The sequence below is a fragment of the Myotis nattereri genome (assembly GCF_964212035.1).
Source record: "Myotis nattereri genome assembly, chromosome: 5".
Taxonomy (NCBI): domain Eukaryota; kingdom Metazoa; phylum Chordata; class Mammalia; order Chiroptera; family Vespertilionidae; genus Myotis; species Myotis nattereri.
Window position 1 is genome coordinate 62,995,177 of NC_138080.1, and position 22,490 is coordinate 63,017,666.

At 39.1% G+C, this 22,490-nt stretch overlaps 1 protein-coding gene across 1 annotated transcript in view; it reads left to right on the forward strand.

Annotated features, from left to right (window-relative positions):
• Positions 1-22,490, forward strand: part of SLC7A11 (solute carrier family 7 member 11) — a 241,368-nt gene that overhangs the window by 207,772 nt on the left and 11,106 nt on the right. The window contains exon 14 of the mRNA XM_081093138.1: positions 8,278-8,377. Within this exon, the coding sequence (XP_080949264.1) occupies positions 8,278-8,321 (44 nt within the window). The 3' untranslated portion in view covers positions 8,322-8,377. The remainder of the gene's footprint in view (positions 1-8,277; positions 8,378-22,490) is intronic.

The following is a 22,490-nucleotide window of genomic DNA, read 5'->3' on the forward strand; positions in this document are numbered from 1 at the left end:
GATTAGGGTAAAAATCATATTTTATATGGCTAAACTCAATTTTTTCTTGAATTCTATCCTAGTTTCTGTGGGTCTGGAGGTTTATCACTAAATAAAATGACACTTTTACTAGGAAAAATAATGGTTTCAATTAATTTGAAATAAAACTTGGGAAATGTGGGCTGCTTGTTATATATGAAAGCACAATTTTGCATTTATTCATCCAACAATGTAATATATCTACCATTTAATAAATGACTAATTTTTAATAGTAAATAATATTTCTACTTCATAATTGGGGGGGAGGGGACTAGACTGAGGTAGAATGTGGAGGGTTTTATAAGTGTCGTGTTATGCTTACTTTCCCCAATCATTCCACATAGCTCTTTATTATATAGGATACATTTTCATGGTTTATGCTAATATGCAAATGGTTGTCATGCTCTCACATCATCACACCCTCACGCCTTAACTGCTCAGACACTCAACACTGTGGAGAGAGGAATGGGGACCATCCAGGCTGCGATCCAGGAAAGGGACAAGCCTCCTGCCCTGTGGTCCCGGGTGCCTGCAGCCCAGGTGAAGCTGCCCTCCCACAGTCCATGCAGCTGTGGCCAGCCTGGGTCCTGGGTACCTGTGGCTGGCCAGAGAGAGGGAAGCCCAGGTCCCTGCGACTGGCCGGAGAAGGGAATCCTGGGTGTGGGGCAAGGCAGAGGTGGTTAGCGGCGATCAGGCAGGCAAGTGGTTAGGAGCCAGCAGTTCTGGATTGTGAGAGTCAGTTGGACATCCTCCGAGGGGTCCTGGATTGGAGAGGGTGCAGGCCGGGCTGAGGGACCCTCCCTCTCCATGCACTAATTTCATGCACCAGGCTTCTAGTTGTTAGTATAGGATGAATTGGCTGAATGTCTCTTTGAGGAGAGTAGGTGTTTTTAATCATACATGGATGATATTAATATTATCCATACACATAATAAGTGTTGGTGATTGTGGTACTGAATGTATTATTCCTAATTCCTACTGAATCTTCATCTCTCTGTCCAGCCATGTTGAATGAGCAACAGTTTATACATATAATACCCTCTCAGACTCAGTCAACTCTGGTCAACAATGAGACTGGTTCTACCACTGACTGAATAGAGAAGTCATAGTCTAAATCAGCCGTGGGCAAACTACGGCCTGTTTGAAATGAATAAAACTATTGAAAAAAAAAGACCCTACCCTTTTATGTAATGATGTTTACTTTGAATTTATATTAGTTCACACAAACACTCCATCCATGCTTTTGTTCCGGCCCTCCGGTCCAGTTGAAGAACCCATTGTGGCCCTCGAGTCAAAAAGTTTGCCCACCCCTGGTCTAAATACAGAGTAAGGATGGATCTGGGAAAGCAGTTATGGCCCAGTTGCTGGTCCCATGAGTTATTATTGGAATTTCTAACCTAGCATAGAAACCAATTTTTTTCACAATTTCTGACAGTTTTTTCACTGACCTGCAATATATAATATACACATGCCATAGAGCCATTCATCAATGTTCTGCTTCTTGTTTTTAGGTTGCAATTAACTTTAAGAAAAAGGGTATGTATTAAGTATACTTGTGGACTGTTTTAGAACTGGTTAGTCCTCAAGAAATGAAGAAACATTTGGAAACAAAGGACATCAGTTTACCTGATTTACCTCTCAAATATACACTCAATTTCTCAAATATACAATCTGTTTCTCAAAGCTGGATCTTCAAATTCAGTTTCTTTATTCTTTTCCAGGCTTTTAATTTTCACTTCCATGTGAATATTTCACAGATTCTTATTTCCATTTCAAACAAATCAACCAGCTGTTTATTTTAAATTTTATATATGTTTTAATGCATACTTTAAAATGGGGTTTGAGGAAGCCAAGAATAAAATTCCTTTCTTGAGTTCTGAACTCATTCACATTTAGGATTAGGTATAAGCCACATTTCCCAAAACATCTTTACCATTAATAAAATTTATATTAACAGATGCCTATTCTTTTGTCCTAATACTGAGACCCAGAATCAGTCATGACGTAGCTAAATCTGTCTGAACTCCTTGCCCCAGAGCAGAGCTGTTAGTTTCTATCCCCTACACTAGTGGCTTGGGGGTGGGAAAGAGCAGAATACTCTCTAGAGACAGCTTAGCCCTCCTCCAACCCCTCAATGACTCCTCCCAAAGAAAAGAAGGACTGGCTCTTCCCTCCAATTTCCTTTGGGGTGAGCTAACACTCCCTCTACTCAAGGAGGGAAAAGAATGGGTATTCACACCACCAGGATAAATAACAATTCTCTATAATTTTCTTTAATTTTTTATCATCAATCATCAATATATAATAACTAGAGGCCTGTTGCACGAAGATTCACGCAATAGGCCTTCCTTCCCCTGGCTGCTGGCCCCGGTTTTCCTCTGGCACCCGGGACCCAGGCTTTTGGAGAAGCCTAGCCTGGAAGCTTGGCTTCTCTGCCACGGCCGGACCACTCAGGCTGCAGTGAGGCTTGGCTTCTCCAAGCCTCTTCAGTTGTCTTCAGTCTTCACTGGGGCCGGAGCCTTCAGTTTCTGCTCCGCACCTGCGTATGCAAATTGACCCGCCATCTTTGTTGGGTTAATTTGCATACTCATCCTGATTGGCTGGCGGGCATAGCGGAGTGATGCCAATTTGCATGTTTCTCTTTTATTAGTGTAGATACATACAGTACTCCAACTTATGCCTGAGTTACTGTAATAACTTTCTCATTTATTTTTTTCCCTTTCTTCATGCCTGCCTTCAATCTGTAGTCCAGGCTAACATGAGCCATCTTCTGTATACATAATTTTTACTAATGTTGTGGCCCCACCCCATAACTGCCAGGAGCCGGTCCATGCTTGCTGTTTCAAGGGACCCGGCATATATGGCATACTGTTCTTAATATGTTTGCTCACCTTCTTGGCACTATGTGTTTTAACCAAGGTCACCTCTCACCCCTCAACTAAGTGCCAGGCGGGTAATTAATCACTTTAACTACGAACAATCATGCTTAAGCTACATAATCTTTACTCCCTGGAATGGAGATAAGAAACGCCCTAACCTTTGGAATAGAGATTGATAGGATTGGAATCAACTGGTATAAATACAGATGCAACAAGACAGCAAGAGACAGAACTCAGAAGACAGAACCTACACAGAACCTAGAGACAGAAGAACTTCGCTGGAGAGAACATGGCAAAAGATCCTGGACTGAACCTGACTACAGAAATTGGCAAGAGAACCTGACTAGAACCTGGTGACTGAACCTGGCTGGAGAACCTGGACAGAACCTGGCTGGAGAACCTAGCAAGAGAACTTAGAACCTGGCTGGAGATCCTGTGTCCAAGCAGAACCTCTCTGGAGATCGAGACCAGAACTTGGCTAGAGATCCTGGCTAGGCTGCTGATCAACTGAACGCTGTCTCCGTGTTATTCCTTCTTCGCCGACTCCATCCACGCCTTTGGGGACCCCTGGACCTGCTGGGGTTGGACCCTGGCACATAACAAAGAAACAGAATTTCCAGAGGATGAGGCCCAGAAATCAAGATTTTAAAAAGATTCCCAGGTGATTCTAATGTGCAGCCAAGGTTGAGAACCACTGCTCTAGAAGATGTTCTCAGTAACTGTAAGATAAGGCTGTGTGGTAGTCATCACAGAGTTAAGAGCATAAGCTATGGAATCAATGAGAGCTGAGCTAAATTTTCATCTCAGCCAGTATATGGCAACAGAGAGAAAAGTAATTTACCCAATTTTCTGAGAACGAGAAAAAAAAGCATCTGAACAGATCAATAAGCAATAAAGAAACTGAAATGTTCATTGAAGTTTTCCTCTCAGAAAAGGCTACAGCCTGAGGAGGTTTGTTATGTGAGTTCTACCAAATTTTCAAAAGCCATATAAATATATGATTGGCTAAATGAATTTAATACTAAATTTAAAACCTACCTTTTCATAATCTATTATTTTATCACAAAACTGTAACCTTTTTGATATAAAATTAAATTAGAAAAATCAATGCATTTAAGATATTAGTCTGTTAAAAAATTGTCAGTAATTCTTATGCCCACTTTTATGTTCTTTTAAAGAGAAAGGATACAACTCACTTTTTATCATATGATCATCTACCTAGGAAAAAATCCTATGGAGTCAACCAACAATTAGTGCTAAGTAATACTCTTTATTGCTTTTGTACATTACTTTTCTTTCCAGAACTAATGAAATGTCCACACTAGTCATTCCAGCCAAGAACTGAGTCTGCACTGAAACACACAATCCAGGATTAGAGGAAGGATAAGGAAAACTACTGAAGAAAAGCTATATATTGTTGCGGAGGTTGCAGGGGCGGGGGGGGGGGGGGGGTGGAATCCATGATTGAAAGTAAAACTAATTGAAAATAACATTATCAAATTGAAAATAACATCATCTTAGCTGAAAAGTCACATGATTTTTTATTATTGTGGGCCTTGGTGAGAAAAGAAAAGCTTATAGATTCTTTTATGTGCAAAGATATTAGAGAACAGATCTCTAAAGTGCCACAAAGTAGGCAAGTGGAATATGTATGTGATGGTGCATGATAGGAGCCAAGGGAATTATTAATGTGCCATTTCTTAACAATTATGTGTAACCACCCAGTTTAATTTTTTTAAGAATAAAATGAACTTCTCCAAAGCATATACATTTTCCTTTTATATCAATGAAGAAGTGTGAGACAGACAGACAGACTTTTGACATTTATTATGTATACATGGTCCAAATTTTAAAATGAATGCTATTTCAGTAGTTTTTTCAGCATTTAATTTAGAACACCACTTTGACCAAAATAACCTGGGAAATTACTAGTGGGTGGGTCTATACACGCAGTGGACCCATGCCTAAACCAGGATTCTGCCTATTGCCTGACTCCATGCACCCTCACTTTTAGATGAGAGCACTTTGATCTGACACTAGTGAGCCCGACTCTATGTACATTAAAAGCAATGTTGAGTAGAAATGTTGAATAGTTGCCTGAGTAAATGGCTATAGATCCCTTGGAGAAAAGGCATCCTTCTTGATGGAAACTTGCCTAGTGAAACATGATGGAGAGAGCATGACAACCCCTGCAGATTGATCTTTCCTAGTTGCTATTCTGGTCCTTGCTGCTCATTGCAATAATGAACTCACTGCTGATTGGGGATACTATCATCTCACTGCTGCTCTGACTCCCTGTTCAGTTAAAGCATCTCTCACCATCAGACCCAGCCTGTAGAGAGCAGCCCTAGTGGGCTTCTCAACAATGCTAATGCCCTTTGGTGATAAGGAGAGCAGATTGCATAGTAAATGGCGTGTGCTTCAGGCTCTTCCAAAAAACTGTCAATTATTGTTTTATTAATTGCTTGGAAACGGGTACAGGTTATGAATATTCAATCAAATATTTTCCACACACATAATTTCTCTTTATTTAATGATTTTTGGACTATTTTTCAATGCCCTTTTCTGTAATCCCTTTTAAAGATATTGTAGATTGAAGTTGGTAACCTAGACCGGAGGCTTTCACTCGGTGGAGGGAGAGGTAGACAGATGATAGGTTGTGGTCAAGTAGACGTGAATGTGAATGAAGGCAATGTCCAGATTATTAACACCTAGATAAATGTGACACTACTGAAGAGAATGAGCATGGTATCCTTGTGATGGCTTTGCTTGCTCATAGTAATGAGCGAATTATAAGAAGATTAATTAACCAGACATTCTTGATGAAAGTATAAGGCCGTCGTGGGTCATTTGTGAAAAGTGCATGGCACATTGAACTTGCCATTCCTGTTTTAGGCCATCGTTTCTTTTGAACACAATCCTAAATGCACATCCTATTAAATTTTGACTGTTATTATATCAGCTGGATGGATGTACAGATTAGATGTGCTAAATGCATAGTTAAAGGCACAAGCATCTGTGGAGATAGAGATATTTGAAACCCCTAAAGGAAAATGGCTCAAAGGGGGTCTCTAGCATTGCATTGGCTGCTACTGCAATTTATTGTGAAACTTTTTTTGTCAGTCAACCACTCTGATTTCTAGCCAACTACACAGCTGAGAAGACATCTTATTACTCCACCCAAAAGCACCACAGTTGACTGTATGGGCCCTAAACTGCACAACTGGCCAGTGTGCATGGATTCTGCTTCTAGCAAACAATTGTTTGGCTAAAGCAAGAAATATTTCACCTTAACATATGAAGAATGGCTGAGTGGATTAAAAACTCAGTTACAAGACAATGTAAAGTAAAAGACATCCTCAATCATTCTAGACTAAACTCTAATTTCAGCTAGATATAATTAAACTGTCAGTCAAATGACATTGTGGCTCAAGACTTATAAAGCATGTGCTCATTTCATTAATATTTTCATGATTAGCTCCACCTTAGTTCCCTACAGCATGTCCATAAATCCCCCAACAGCTAAACTAGAGCTTCCCTCCATATAGTCAGATGCCATGTATTTTTGTAAATATGAATAATTTATGTTTGTGGATAAATAAGAAATCTGGCAATCAACATAAAACAACAGAATTTGTTATTGATTTCAGAGACATAGGGAGTGCAGTGCAGTGTGTCCACACACACCCACACACATTTGTTTAGTTCCAAGATAACAAAAGATAACAAAATATCAAACAGAGAGGAAGGGAGAGGGAGACAGAAACATCTGATGAGAGAGAATCATTGATTGGCTGCCTCCTGTATGCCTCACACTGGGGATGGAGCCCACAACCTGGGCATGTGCCTTGACTGGGAATCAAACAGTGACTTGGTTCACAGGTTGATGCTCAACTACTGAGCCATGCCGGCTTGGCTGATTGAATAACCTATGTATCAAGATATAAACAAATACATTATTCATACTTATTATTGAATGACATTAAGTAGCACCTTTCTTTCTACTGATCTTTTCCTTCTGACTGATCCTCAGGTCAAACTGGGCAAAGCACCTGAATGGTCTCACATGTAAGGGAGGTTAAAGGGACCGACAATGTGAGAACTAAATAAGCTGAGTGCTTTAATGTTTAGTCTAAGTTAAACAAATATTAGCTAACATGTGAAGAGAGTATTTAACATATTTATTATTTCCTGGTTTGGCTGACCTCTCAACAGACTGAATCAAGGACTAATTTACAATCCTAAATACCTTGCTCCCTGATAAAGTGAATGAATAATTCTAAAATCTTGTTTAAACTTGGCTGGTAAACTACTGCAAAAAAAAGTTTATTGATTTCTTATGAATTTCACCAGTAAACCAATTTTCTGCTTCGTCATGACCTCTCTTTGTGCTGATTTGCAATTCCTTGATTATTAAAATAGTGATTAGGACTGCATCCTCAGGTTTGTGTCTTCCACTCAAAGGTTGCTAAGGTAATGCCTGTGCACAATGCACATTCTAATCCCTGCAAAATCTATGTTTTAAAAAATTTCATTCATACTGTGACAGTTTCTCCAAAAGCAAGTACTTAGAAGTTCTCATGGCATTAACCCTTTTCAAGGGCTAAAAAAATTAGATACTAATCACAGGGCAATTTGACTATGCCACAGTCAACTTTCCTATTTTAAGGCTTCCGTTACTCCACTGAAAACGCTGTGAATATCCATCTCACACAGCAAAGTAAGAGGTTGCAGATTGTTTGGGTAGTTCATTACATGGCAATAGATATGCGTCACACGGGGACCCAGGCTGTCAGTGGTCCCACAATCTTCAAAATGTGGGTGAAAGGGAAGTATTTCACTTGAAAGCCAAAGTTTAGAGATTTAAATTGTTCTTCTGTATGTGTTGACTGGACTCAGCTGTGCAGTTCTTGGTTCCAGTGTCCCTACCCCACTACCTTCCCCCAGCAGTGACAGTGATATTGTGACAGATGCCATGAAGGAATTGCAGGCCAGTAGTCTTCTTGCCTGGTCCTTCAACCCAGAGAGTAAAGTGGCCATTGTATCTAGTCTCCAGGATGAAAATGAAACCAGGCCAAAGATAGCTATATGTTACATCCTTAGGCTAACCTACCTGCAATGGAAATGTGGGGCAATATCTGATAGAGGGTACTGCTTAAAGAATACATCATGTCTTGTTTTGTTTGTTTTAAATTGTGGTCTTGAACATGCTGAGCCTGATTTTCTGTTGAAAATCTGAGATGATGTTCTTCCCCATCCCATTGGGGAGAATTTCATGCAACAATCAGGGGTAGATTTATCTTACGCTTTAGTTTAGTTTTGGTGCAATGGACCCAAATATTGAATATGAAAATAATGTAATTTATATTTTCTTGTATAGTAGGAAGAAGGTCATGTCAGAACTCCAGGACCCACAGCCACTAACAAGAAATCTCCTGAACTATTAGTTCAGACTCCACACATCCCTCATACCATCCAAGGTAAGACCACAGAACTTAAAATAACTGAACCTGTGTTCATAAAAGGCAATCCTTTTCAAAGTTTTAATTTGTGAAACTTGTAATGGTTTACTTGGTTGAAACCATTGATCATTTTCAATATACTTGTCTTTTTACTGGGCTCTCTCTTGCATTAACTTTCTATTCTACATTGATTGCATGGTACCTGTTATAGGTAAGTTTCTTTAACAGACCTACATGATATTTCTGTTAATTATTTGGTAATCTAAGTTTAGCGAATCACTTTTTAATGTTATGCTGATTAATGGATTCTTAGTTTTCAAGGACTCAATTTTGATGCATTTTATTTTTTCTGGCTTGTGAGGTAAAATAGCTCTATCCACCCACCCATCTTTCAGCTTAGCAAACATGTACTTGGTAAGTAAATCAAATATTTTTTAATAAAAAGCTGGGCATGCTTTCATGAAAAGGATAAGAATTATTGTGTGAATTGTTGTTCTTAATATCCCAAACCAATTCTACATTCTAAGTGGAATGCTGCTGCCCGCCCTTACTCAGCTCTCTGCCACCTTTGGGCACGTGCTGCTACATGCTGCCATCGCTGTTCTTTGCCAACAATAACAGCTGCTGCTGTTTGTGGCCTGCTTTTCCAGATGTTTTGTAGAGTTAGGATGGTAACTGGAGTAAGAAAAGAGCTGTGATTTCAGAGGGTTGATAAATGAACAACGGAAAGCCAGACTTGGAGTGTTTTGCTAATGCTCTCACCACTTTTCAGTGGCCCCCAGGCGTGATTTCTAGTTTCTTACCTTCTGTGGAATTCCACTCCGTGACTTGGCCTCTATATCACGTAGATACTTTGTAGTAAAGAAAATTTCATTTTTATACCTGTATTAGTACCAATTAGAATATTCCACTCAATAACAGGCAAAACTTTCATCTACTGCTCCATAAATTTTAGAGTTAAATTTGCTCTGAAGTAATGTCTTCTTTTTATCGGCTTTCCCAATGATAGATTAAGGGGTACAATTGTTACAGTAAGGAGTCTATTTTGTTGGAGGAAAAGACATTTTTTTTTGTCAAACTTCTGTAAGGCAGGAACCTTTGAAGAATGTTCCTCTGTTTAATGTTTTTTCATAATTACACTCAGACAGATTCAGGTGACGCATTTTTGCCAAGAATGCCTCCGAAGTGATGCTGTGCTCCCATTGCATTTTATTAGATGGTTAACTGCTTTTTAATGTCAATCATCTGGAAAACATGTTATCAAAATACATCATTAATTGTTTTCTGGGACAATGAGAGCTGGGGGAATTAGCCTGCCCCTGGATGTGGGTTTAGCATACTATTACCTGGAAGGGTAATTTCACACATAATGGAAGTTGAATAACTGGTATTAATGGGGGCATATACAGACTGAGGCCCAGGTGAGAAGATACCTCTGAGTCACCATCCATAGGAGAGCTCAGAACTATAGAGCCAGGGGAATTCCACAATAAATAACTGCACTACAGGTTTGTTTCAGAGCTGTAACCTCCCTGATTGAGAGCCAAGAGGGTAGTCATGTATATAGGGCCCTGAGCATTGCGTGATAATTTGGGGAGTTGCTGAGGCCCACTTACATTATGGAGATAAATGTCTAGGTAGTTACGCAGATTGAGAAGCATTATTTTGAAAAAAGTCTTAAATTCCTTTATTTATCTTAAAATTTTTGGAAAGCTACTCTTTCCCCACCATCCTAGAAAGGAAAATTAAGTAACTTTCTATTTACTCTAGACAGATGGTTTGAAGGCTTGAAAATGGGGATGGGCTACTTTTACAAACACGTTATCCTTCTGCCTTCAATTTTGGGCCAGGGCTAGAAGTGACCTAAGAACTTTAGACAACATAAGTCAGTCACATGGATATAGTTATATCTTTTGATTAGAAACTGAATTATTAGGAATTTTTCACATGTGTAACATATATTCGATATAACTTAGAAAAATGGTGAGAAATCATACCATACAAGGGCAGCTCCATTGAGGGTGACTGCATCCTTCCACCATTGCATTGATTGTTTTGATGTGTCCAATGCCACAGGTTTATCCATCCAAAGCATTTGTAATTCATTTTTTAAGAAAGAGTGGTTCCAAGCATATCGTTCAGCCTCATAGAAAATGGATAAAGAAGCAGAGAGGTACTAGGAGAACTAAACTAGAAGAGCTTGTGTAGGCATTATTTTCAAGTAACAAATATTTATAAGTAAAAATGATACTTATATATTTTAGGAATATCTACCCTATTAAAGATTTATTACTGGGGGTTTACAATTCAAAGGCAGATATTCTTATGCAAAAATCAAATAAATGATCTGATTTGCTTCCATGGCATGGCATAACACTATCTTATTTCCATTAATCAATGAGGAAACATTTCTGTACCTTTCAGTAAAACACGGTTCATTTTTTAGCTCTGCTGAAATAAAGTAGAAATCATCATATACTAAATATCATTTAGATAATACATTTTCGTTTTGAACACTTTTCATAATTTTGCAATCACAGAGTAGTTCTAAATAGAATTGTGAAATCCACTCAGAGTCAAAGGAGGCTGAACTACCTGACCATAATAGATAGAAAGGGTTGTGCCAAAGTATAAATGCAGAACAATGGATTCACTGCTGGTTTCACCTATTTCTAACCCAAGAAAAGCATCATGTTGGTGAATCATAATGGAGGGTAGAATATGAGTGGGATCCAATTTTACAGCAGGGGACTGAATTAGCCAAACAGAGATTAACACTACCAGTTTCACTGACAACAGCATCTTTTGTCTGGGTGACTGCTTGTCCTGAGGGGTGAAAGCCAAAAGCTGAATTCTCAGCATTTTCTTTCTGAAGTTGTGATCCCAGATCGATACCCATCTGATTGCTTTCACCATCGCGGAGCAAACATCTGGTACAGCTGTTTGCTCAGCAATTGTTCAGTTAAGATGAAGTGAAAGCAATACGTTCCAACACAGAGCACGCATACAGATACTGCAGAAAAGGGCAGAGTGATAAAGATGATAAAAATTCAGGAAAATAACATATTTCCATATACCCTTAAATGAAAAAGAACTTGAATCCTGAGCCAGTTATTTCATCGTTATGCTTAATTTTTTAGGGTATATAACACTCATTTTTATTCATTTAAAGTATGAATGGCATTCCAGTTAAACACTGAGTAGAAATATCCTAAACTCACCTCTGCACAGACTCATCGAATTGACGCCTCTTTCCAATGAAGCAGGTAGGAGGGGCTTATTGTTCCACCTGTAGCTAACTCATCCTCTGGGGGTGGTGGAAAAATGTGTAGGAAGCATAATCTTGTCATAAACCCCACCCCTGGAATGGGGTGACCTACAATAGGGAGGGAACTCAAAAGTCCAGGTGCCTGATGAGGACTGAAAGAGTTTAAACCCCACAAGGAGAAACTCAAGACCCTCAGGGCCATAGTGAAAGGAATTTCAGAGACAGGATAGGCAGGTTCAGGGAATAAGGGGGGTCCATGGGAGAGGAATGCATATGACAAGGGGAAGGAGATAGCTTACTTTTCTCTATCTTCTGTGAAAGTATGTAATGTCACAAGATATGGGGAGAGTAAAAGAGGCCCACCACATGGGCTTTGGACTTTTGTCATTCTTCTGAAGAGTATCAGGACCCCTTTATCTCCTTCCTTTGCTTTCCTCATTGAAAGGAAATTAAGAGAAAGAGCAGGCTCTCCCATTTGGGAAAGTTTATTGTAAGCGTATACATTTTTATTTAAAATCTTTTAGTCTGAAGAATAAACTCTCGAACTTTGTGAGGCAAGAACTCATAAAGGGAGATTCTGCTCACCTCGAATCCCATATTACAATAGCAAACAAATTTATCTGATTAAAATTTCTTTCATTTGAGACACAGTTCATTAGGAAAGTAGATGTGTGTTAGAGACAAGAAAGGCAGTTTTAGGGAATTGCGGCGGGGGGTGGGGGGGGTGGGGGGGGGGGCGGTGTCCATGGGAGAGGAATGCATATGCGAAGGGTAGAAATACCTCCAAGCCACCAAATGCTTATCTTACTAGTACTTCCACAGAGGAAGAGAAATGTCTCTAGATACTGGGAAGAGGGAAATGCAACATTCCTCTTTCTCTCCCCTTTATCTTACTTTCACAGAGGATAGAGGAGAGCACCATATGGGTTTTGGACTTTAACCCTTTTACTAACAAGTCCTTGAGTTTATTCTTAACTCTTTTGCAGAATATTAGCTTCAAACTTTGTGAGAAATGGAGTGCAGGGAGGAGATTCTCCCTGTGGGTTCTTGCCTCACTAACCTACTACACTAATCTGAAGAGAGTGCCTGCTGGCCTCCATCCTCACTCTCACTCTGCCTCTCAAGGGTATAAGCTCCTCCCAGGAGCTATGGGCCTGTCTGGAACCCCAGTTTTTGCACCTGCTGCCCAAGGGGCACTTCTACATTGCCTGGCTCTGGTGGCCAGTGGGACTTACAGACCTAAAACAAACTAAAGGCCCAGTGCAATCCTCTTCAGAGCTGTGTTTAATTGAGAAATGGGCCTGCGTGTGAGGCCTCGGTGGGTGGGTGCTCTTCTTGCTGCCCCTCTGTCTAGGGCATGTGTCTAGTGCCCTGGATTTGGTCATAGGTACAAGTGATAGTGGGGAAGGGCACAGAATAGAGCATGGTTGTGCAAGATTCCTTGATGTATTTTCTTTCTGAATAAGGGGCCAATTTGAGAACAGACCAAGGACACTAATTTGGTTGCTGTGCTCAGGCCCTGACCCACTCTGGGAGTTTAGCCACCTTGTTGTCGAACTTAGCTCAGCTCAGCCTATTCCTGAGGCAGTTTTTAACATCATAGAAGATTGCAGTCTGGCCTTCAGGAGCTCAGACCCTCTCCTTTTCATGTTACACTTGCTGCTCTCAGCTACACGGAGTTATCTCCTCCCCCCCCACTCCCCTCAGCAGGTGGCTGATAATACACAGGTGAGAGCAGAATTTCCAGTGTGACCAACCGCTCTTCCATACTGCCGTCATTATTGGAAAAAATGCTCATGTATGATTCAACCGTCTGCTTAATTCGACTCAAGGGGCCCGAGGCTGCCTGCCTGTGACTACTCGTGTCTGCTGCCACAAGCTCCCCTTCAGGAGACACTGGCACCCTGGAGTCTGTGTTGACACCCTGTTTTGGTGGCTGTCACCCAGGAAATGGCCCTCAGTTGCCTGGCTGTGATGACCAGTGAGACATACAGTCCCCATGGGGCTCATGCATGTAAAAAAGGGAAAGACAGTTCTTGAGTTCTATGCGCTCTGGGGCTGTATCTCGGGCCTTTTTCCCCAGGAAGACTGCCCTTTGCTGTCTGCGCTCTTCCAGCGGACTGAGGGCAGGCTTTTTAGTTTGGGACATACAGGTAAGACATTGTTTTTGTGCTCTTGTCTCCCTCACTATGCCCCCTGGCCTTTGCCCTCTAAGCGTACCTGAGTATGGCCCTTAGATATGTGCCAGACACAAGTTTGCACCTTTGTCAGTCAGCACCTGGATTCAGGCGGATTGGGTGCCAGAGATTCTTCCCTTAGGAATTGAGGATGTGCAAAGCCAGAGAGCCAGCAAAATAAACCCTTTGTCTCTCAAACCTGCCCCAGCTTTTAGTTGGAAAGACAAAGGGTTTGAAAGCTAAAGGGGTGGCCTCCAATAGGAGATAAAACAGCTGCCTCTCCCAGTCTTCACTGTTACTTTCTATGCATTAGAAAAACCTTAACAAAGGAAGATTTTCGAAATATAATAACGTAGATGAAAAAGGGGGTTCTATGAAAAGTAAGCTCACACAGTGATCTGATCATAACTGGACAGGTAACGGTGGGTAGTCACACCCCAGGCATATAACTACTAAAAGGCAAATACCTCCTTTCTTTTCTCTCACCTTCATGCCATCTTCCTGAGTTTCTTTTACACATTTGAGATTAAAGAGGGAACTGCTTCCAGAATAATTGTTTGCCGTTTTCTCAGTCTGTTGAGATCTTGCTGCCAGGCATATCTTCTGTTTGACTCAAACCAATTTTCATAAAAAATTGTCTACAGGGCTTGGATATTCTGACATCGACAAAACATAGCAGTCCCCAAAGGAGATGAATCTAGCCAAAAATTATTTGGAGGGAACACAAAACTGTTAATCCTGTCCTTTCAGGTATGAAAAATGGAGCTTGGCTATGTCTATCTCTGATAGAGCAAAAGCCAAAAAGTCACTCTTTCTGCTTGTTCAAATCCTATTTCCTGCCAGTCCTGTCTCAAGCTTGACATGGCAGCTGTACCACCTGGAGTCAATTCTACTCTGTTTGACCTTACAGTCCTGCCGTAGCAAGCAGGTAAGTTTACAACAGAGCCGGATCTCCGCTGACCGCTGTGGAAATTAGCTGGCCTTGGTTTTTCACTGTCTCTGTGTTGGGCCCTGGCTCTACTTTGTTGGTGTAGAGCTTCTAATACCCAGATCCAAGACAGGATAATCCACAAGAAGAACCAGGGTCCATGAGCCTTCCCTCCTAAATTATCCAGGTAAATGCTCATAGCATGATAGTCATTTAGGACATTCAAAGGAAGCAAAAATTATCATCTCCCTGCCTTCAAAACCTTTAGTCAGGAAAAATAAGGATTATTTTATTAGCTACAGTCATGCGCCACTTAACCATGGCTTACAGTGTCGCTATGCAGTACATGACTGTGCAGTACATGCCCGTGTTCTCTTAAGGATGTGAACATCAACAAAAACAGATCCAGGATCAGAAACTCCACAACTCATTCAGCCAGATTTCTGTACTAGATTTCTTAGCATAGGTGGTGAGGAGGGGATATTAGAGGCAATGAGTTCAACACATCCACTGAATTATTTTCTTGGGTTTATACTTCGGTGTCCCAATTTACAGATAAATAGGCTATGGAAGAGTTACTCTTCATACTGACAATTAGGCTTGATGCAAGAATGTGAATTTCCTAAATGACTTGATGGTGCTGTCAATTAGGCATGATTTGTGAATCCTGTGAGTATAAGTTTTGTTGATGTAATCAATATTACATTTTTAAAGTGCTTGTATCCCACTTAGAATTTCATAACCTCCTTTAGCACAGGAATTGAACAATTTCAAAAGATAATAGTTATGTTTAGTGCAGGGATTATACTTGCATGTGCCTGGTATTTTGAAATAGAGTGTACAAGGTGGGGTCCCTGTGCAGGGACAGCAATGCTCTTAGCTGTTGTAGCTGTTTTGAAATCAACCAAAGTTTTACACAGTGTGTCAGGCCATAAATTGCGAACATCAGCCCTGTCAATATTGTACATGGATTTGCATCCTAAATTGAAATTCCTTAACTTTATAGAAAATGGAGTTATATATTTTTTCTCTCTGAAAGTCATTTCTTCAGCCCATTTCCCCATAATAATGTCTATTAACTAACTTTCTATGCATGGCTGATTTTGAACAAATTAAAAAGCTTACATCCCTTGGACTTTTATTCCTGTATTGTTGAATTTTAGCAAATTAAGCCTCACCATCACCTACATGTTCACTACTGCATAATAATGAATGCTAGAGCAATAATAATAGTGATTGCTGTAAGCACCCCAAAGTTTGGCTCAGTATACATAGAAATTCTGGGTATCAGATGGTTCTGGCTTACACGGGTGGTAGGACCCACATTTTTAAGAAGTAGTTTGGAGAACTTTACAAACAATCTTCTAACAGACTATCCCATTAAAAAAGTTTTTGTCAAAAAATATGATGAATGGGAGCCTTTAAAGGTCCAACAGTGTAGTATGTGGCCAATTGTGGACATATGCAATATTTTCTGGCAAGTAAGAGCTTCTAGAGCATATGAGGTTTGATTCTTGGCCTTTAGAAATTAAACTGGCTCCTTTCTTTAGACTTTCTCCACATGTGGGACAGTGTGGTGGAATTTAGCCCAGATGTTACCTATCACTTTCTTACAAGGAATTATCATACTGTATGTTGGCAGAAAAAGGTGTTTTGCAATGAAATGACTCACTTTTCAAATAATGAGGAAAGAAAAAAAGATGAACCAGTAAGATCAACAAGCCGCAAGAAATCAATTCAGCAGTCAACTTTAGCCAGGAGATTTGACAACGTGGGCATTATTAACTTTTAGATGGCGGTACTCTGAATTGCATCTAATTTATGTAGCCTTATCAGCACAAATCACAAAATACTGGAACGCAGCATGTTAGATCTCAAGGAATGTACAGTGAACCCAATGTGGATTTTTGTTGTTTACACAATATCCTCAGCTAATAGGTAAGACAGTTAAGACATGCAAAAGTAATGGAAAAAGTACAATGTTAAGATGTTTCCAAAGACATGTAGTAAACTCTTTAATATCTGCTTTAATACATGCTGGATATGGCTTAATGTCCCTTTAATAAGATAATGAGCCTTTTCTGGACATCTCCCCTGTTTGTTTCTCATTAATAAAGCTCCTGAAGCATCTGCTGTAGACTTTATGTGAAGGACAGTCTCTTGGATATAGAGTAATAAAGAGCCATCTGTCTCAGTTTTACAGCCATTAGAAGCGTGCTACCAAGGAATGAGATTTAAGATTTTCCTGGAAAATATAACCTATTTTATAATTAATTTTTGAAATACAAGATTGCCTTCTAAATGGGAGGCTAGAACTCTACCCTTATTCTGACCAAGAAAATTCAGGGGAGGTACTACAAAATATAATAATGGAAGAGAGATAAGGATGGTGTTAAATTTAGCAATAAGACAGATGCAATGTTTCACAGTATAATTACCTTGTTATATAAAGCAGGATTTTATTTATTTGTTCTGTATGCCAAGCAAGAAAGGAGTAATAGCTGCTATATGAACAATCAGCAATGTCTGCCATGATACTCCGCATAATTTATTGAATAAGAAATAGGTATGCAAGTATGCTACATATATTTACCAAGTAAGTTTACTTTAAGTAAAAAAAAAAAAAAAAAAAAAAAGCCTTTAAGGCTTTAAAGAGAGCAATTACAAATAGTGACAACTATGTATATTGGGGGAGGTAAGGAAGTTTGTAGTTGAGAAAAACACCTGTAACTATAAATAATGGTTAAAATGATTAAGATATGTATAAGAAAATACATTTAGGTTTCAAAAAAAAAAATAAGAGAGTTCAAAGCATTTTTTTCTGGCAAGGAACAGGACAGATGAATAGAGAAAGGACAGTTGCTTTTTTATGTCACATACATGTTTCATTTTTAAAAAGTCATGTGCCTATTTTATTTGATCAAAACTTAGAACATTTCATTTACTTCCCCACAAGGTCTTCCACTAAGATAGAAGATTAACTGCCATCATAATAGATCTTTTATTTCCTCCTCTAGGTATATTGAAAAAGAAATTTATCCATCTCCAAATCCATTCCTTTGCATCTTAGTTTCTTTGAAGCATTTAATAATATCTCAGAAATTGATATGCCATATCTTCACCTTACATTATAATTTGGTGAGAACTCCACATCACTTGATTTTAAGATAGCTTAAGAATCAGTGTGTTTGAGAAACATAATAGTATTTTACTACCGACTTTCCAGTTAGACTCTGATGCCTTGATTGTTTTCTGTCATTTTCTCACTCACTCTAGGGGTCTCTCTGTACACACAAGCATGCACATGCATCAGCATTTAACACCATACAGCCATCTTCTAATGTCCTTAACAAACCCAGGGACTGCTGTGACTTTAATCACGAGAGTATTTTTAAGGAACTTATGAAACAAGATATTTAGTAGAACTTTTAGGGTGTTCTTCAATTGGCACCAAGGGCTGACTTTGGAGGACCAACCGTGCTTATATGTCTCAGTTGTCAAATGAGCCTCAAAAATTGAGAACACAAAACTCTTCAAGGCTTGATGAAGGGCTAAGACTGGTCCAACCACTACTATGGTTGCCTTAGAAGTAGAACTCCTATGTCTAGGAACTATAATAGGGCCTTTCAAAAGAGGCACAGGAACCACTCAAGATAGAGCTAGCATTTTATACTTGCCACACCTGTAATGAGTGGCCAGAAAGTATCAGCTAAAGACAGTGATAATCAGTAGAATGGCCCACTAGTGGACAGTTGGGATAGGAGCTACCAAAACAACTATGCTTTTATCAAGAATTAGGCATGTGACTAGAATATAGTCATAGTCAATCCACTTTTCTTTACCTAACACTACAGACATTTAGAAGAGCACACACAAATACAACCCAGCAGTAGGTTAGTCTGCATTAGAAAGGAAGGAACCCAGGTAACAATGAAAGGATAAATAGAATTCGTACATCTATCAACTGATGTTCTAAGTGAAGAACTCGAATTCCCCAAATGTCTGTGTATTTATTTAGTTTTCCAATGTAAAATCCTAATGAAGAAAATTGACATGTGTGATTTACAGTAGACAGTCGTAATTGTCTGTAAAGCTACAAAAGTTATCTCTGTTGGGTATCTGAGGAGTCCCTCACCTCCTGCTAAAATCAGATCAAACTTTGCCTACATGTCAGAGCAATTGCTTTGCTCTCAAAGGAAGCAAAGCCTGTGTACTTGATCAGGTAGACTCCTGGACTACAATGTGCTTATGTGACCAAATACACAGCCCAGCTATAAATATGGTAAAGTCTAGAGAGGCTAAAACTTCTTTTTTGGAAAACAGTTTTCATCAGTTATACAGAGCAGCTGTTTTTACAGAACATTTAATTTCTACCAATGATACCTTTCTAATTCAGCTCCTCTGAGGACCTTAACTCAAATTTTCAGGCACTGCTGTTTCTTTAATTTTTAAAAACATACCATAGATATTGTTCAATGTAATGAAGAATCTATGAAAATCTAAACTTTATACGAATCACTGGTTATCCCAGTGAAACCTCAATCATTCCTTTAATGTAACAGAAGCTATAAGGACAAAGCTGTCATGTTCTGCTTTTTCAATTATCAACAAAGAAAAATTAACAGCTCAAAGTTCAACTAAGCTTTCATGAGTTTCCCTTTAAAGCAGCATTTATTACTCATATAGCTCTACATGTAAATGCTATATAATTCATTTCCTTGCCTCACTTGATTCAAGTGCTCAATTCTCTAATTAGGCGTCTGTTAGACAATGAAACTTTGTTTTCCTGTACATAATATTATTCAAGCTACATTAGAAAAGAGACCAATAACTTATTTCTCAAGAGATTAATTTGATGCCTAAAATATCAGGAAGAAAGGTTCAACATTTACATTATATTAATTGGTAGGGTGTGAATATGCCATTATTATTATGCAGAGCCACATATTTTAAAATTCAGTAATGGAAACCAAAACCCAACAGTTTTGAACACAGGAAATACTGCATTAGCAGCGTTAATGTGATGTCTTGAATATGGTTTCCATGACTGTGTTACAAGCTATTATTTTTAAGTAGAGAAATAACATATCATTAGTTTTTTTAAAAAAATTTTATTGACTTCAGAGAGGAAGGTAGAAGGAGAGAGAGAGATGGAAACATCAATGATGAGAGAGAATCATCGATTGGCTGCCTCCAGCACGCCCCACACTGGGGATCGAGCCACAACCCAGGCATGTGCCCTGACTGGGAACTGAAACGTGACCTCCTGGTTCATAGGTTGATGCTCAACCACTGAGCCATGCTGGCTGGGCACATATCATTAGTTTTTTTTTGTTTGTAAAAAATAAATAAAATATATATATATATATATATATATATATATATATATATATATATATAAAAACAGAGAAGAAAGGAGAAGGATAGAGAGTTACAAACATCAATGAGAGAGAAACATTGATCAGCTGCCTCCTGCACACCCCCTACTGGGGATGTGCCCACAACCAAGGTATGTGCCCTTGACCGGAATCGAACCTGGGACCCTCCAGTCTGCAGGCTGACGCTCTATCCACTGAGCCAAACCGGTTAGGGCTATATCATTAGTTTTGTAAAAGAAAGTTAAGAACCATATGATTTCACTCATAAAACTGAAAGCAACAAATAAACACAAACTCATAGACACAGACAACAGTATGGTGGTGACCAGAGGGAAAAGGAGGTCAACTATACGGTGACAGAAGAAGATTTGAGTTGGTGGTGAGCATACAATGCAATATACAGATGATATATCATAGAATTGTACATTTGAAACCAACATATGTAATTTTATTAACCAATGTCACCCCATACATTTATTTTTTTTCTTTTTATTAAAGAAAAAGGAAAGCTATTCAAAGAAAATCTACCACTGAAAGGTGAAGTTACGAATGTCATGGAGCTCTTGGGTGTCAAGATTGTCTACGAGGACACACCCAACTAAAAGTAACAATCAAGCCCGATTTCCTTACGGCCATAGGGTAACAAGAGATCAGAATAGATGACTGCACCCCAGTGTTCCATTTCTGCATGTGCAGCAGCAAAGCGAGGTTACATGGCAGGCTGTGCAGACAGGGGCATCATCTAACTGCCAAGGAGCCACAAGCAGAACAGAAGGCCCCTGCCTTTTTATGGACACAAGGGACTTGGGAAATAGGGGAGGGCCCAGAGTGGAAAAGTACTGGGGCAGAGTGGGGACACGAATCCTAATCAAGACCCCCCACTAAGGAGGTCTTGGCAGAGACACCTGAAAAGTGCCTCAGCCCGTTCCCCTACTAAACAGACTTTTGAAGAAAGCACCTAGGCTGGGAATACAGATGTGTATGAGCATGGCTGGCCTGAGGAATCTTAAAGCCGTAATTGTTAACTCCCTCCAGGAATTCTAATGCACGGGCTGTGCACAGAGTACGTTCCCTAAGATGATAATTTTTCCCATGAGGCCTGCAAGGCAAAGCCTGTGCAATTGCCTATTGAAATGTCACCCCGGGAATTTTGGCCTGGAACTGGACTCCTCAAACCCTAGTGTAGAATGCAAAAATATATTCCATACTTCTGAAGACCTATAACCTTCGCAAATTGCAGAGCAGAAATCTATTTCAGTGATGAAAAATAGTAAAACAAAGTTCAATTCTTCATTCTAATTTTCTACTTTATATATTGGTGAATTTAACATAAACATATTAAAGTGTTATATACTATAATTTCAGTGTCATAGAATGTGTGACCTCAGATGCTATAGGGTGTGACATTTACAATGTAGGCAAAATTCTATTTCATCCTATGAATGCCTGCTTTCTTGGTTTGGAGTTCATTGCAGGAATGGGTAGTGCTTCTCTGAAAGATAAACCGTATGTTTTTTTGGAAGATGCATCATTGTGAAGCTAGAAAATATTGACAATGATGCAGTTATATACTGGCAATAATGAGGAATGCAGAATTATTATTGAGCAGAAAGTCTTTGAAATTAATAAATTGTTACTCATTAAAGTGAAATATAATAAAATTTTACCAAAGTAATTTTCTCTTCATTATGTAAATATTTCTGACCACATTGAAAAGCAACAAAAAGCAAAACAAAACAAAAAACAATCCTGTTCAGCTTTAAAGAATAGAGAAGTTGTACTAGCAGCAAATCCAATTATTTGCTTATCAAGAAATCACAACATTTAATCAAATACAGGTCTCCCATCTCATGTTTAAATTAGTTTTTTGAAGCAAAAAGAAATGTATGGGTTATATAAGTGGTTCTCAACCTTCCTAATGCTGTGACCCTTTAATACAGTTCCTCATGTTGTGGTGACCCCCAATTTCATTGTTACAAATTGAACATAATTAAAGCATAGTGATTAATCACAAAAACAATATGTAATTATATATGTGTTTTCCAATGGTCTTAGGCAACCCCTGTGAAAGGGTCATTCAATCCCTAAAGGGGTCGTGACCCACAGGTTGAGAACCGCTGGGTTATATAGAATAGTGAGGAAAAAAGAAACAGGAATTTAACATAGTTAATACATGAATATGTTATAGATATGTATACATCCCACACATGAATACAAGCCTTGATCCTTGAAAAGATACTATTTATAAGTTATTGAGTGATAATTTTAGTCTTATTGAAGTAATTTGGTGGTGGTATGTAAAATTTTCAACATTTATATCTTGAAATAAATTCCTTCATGCTTCTTTATTTATGAAATAGTTTTGTTACTTATGGTCCCA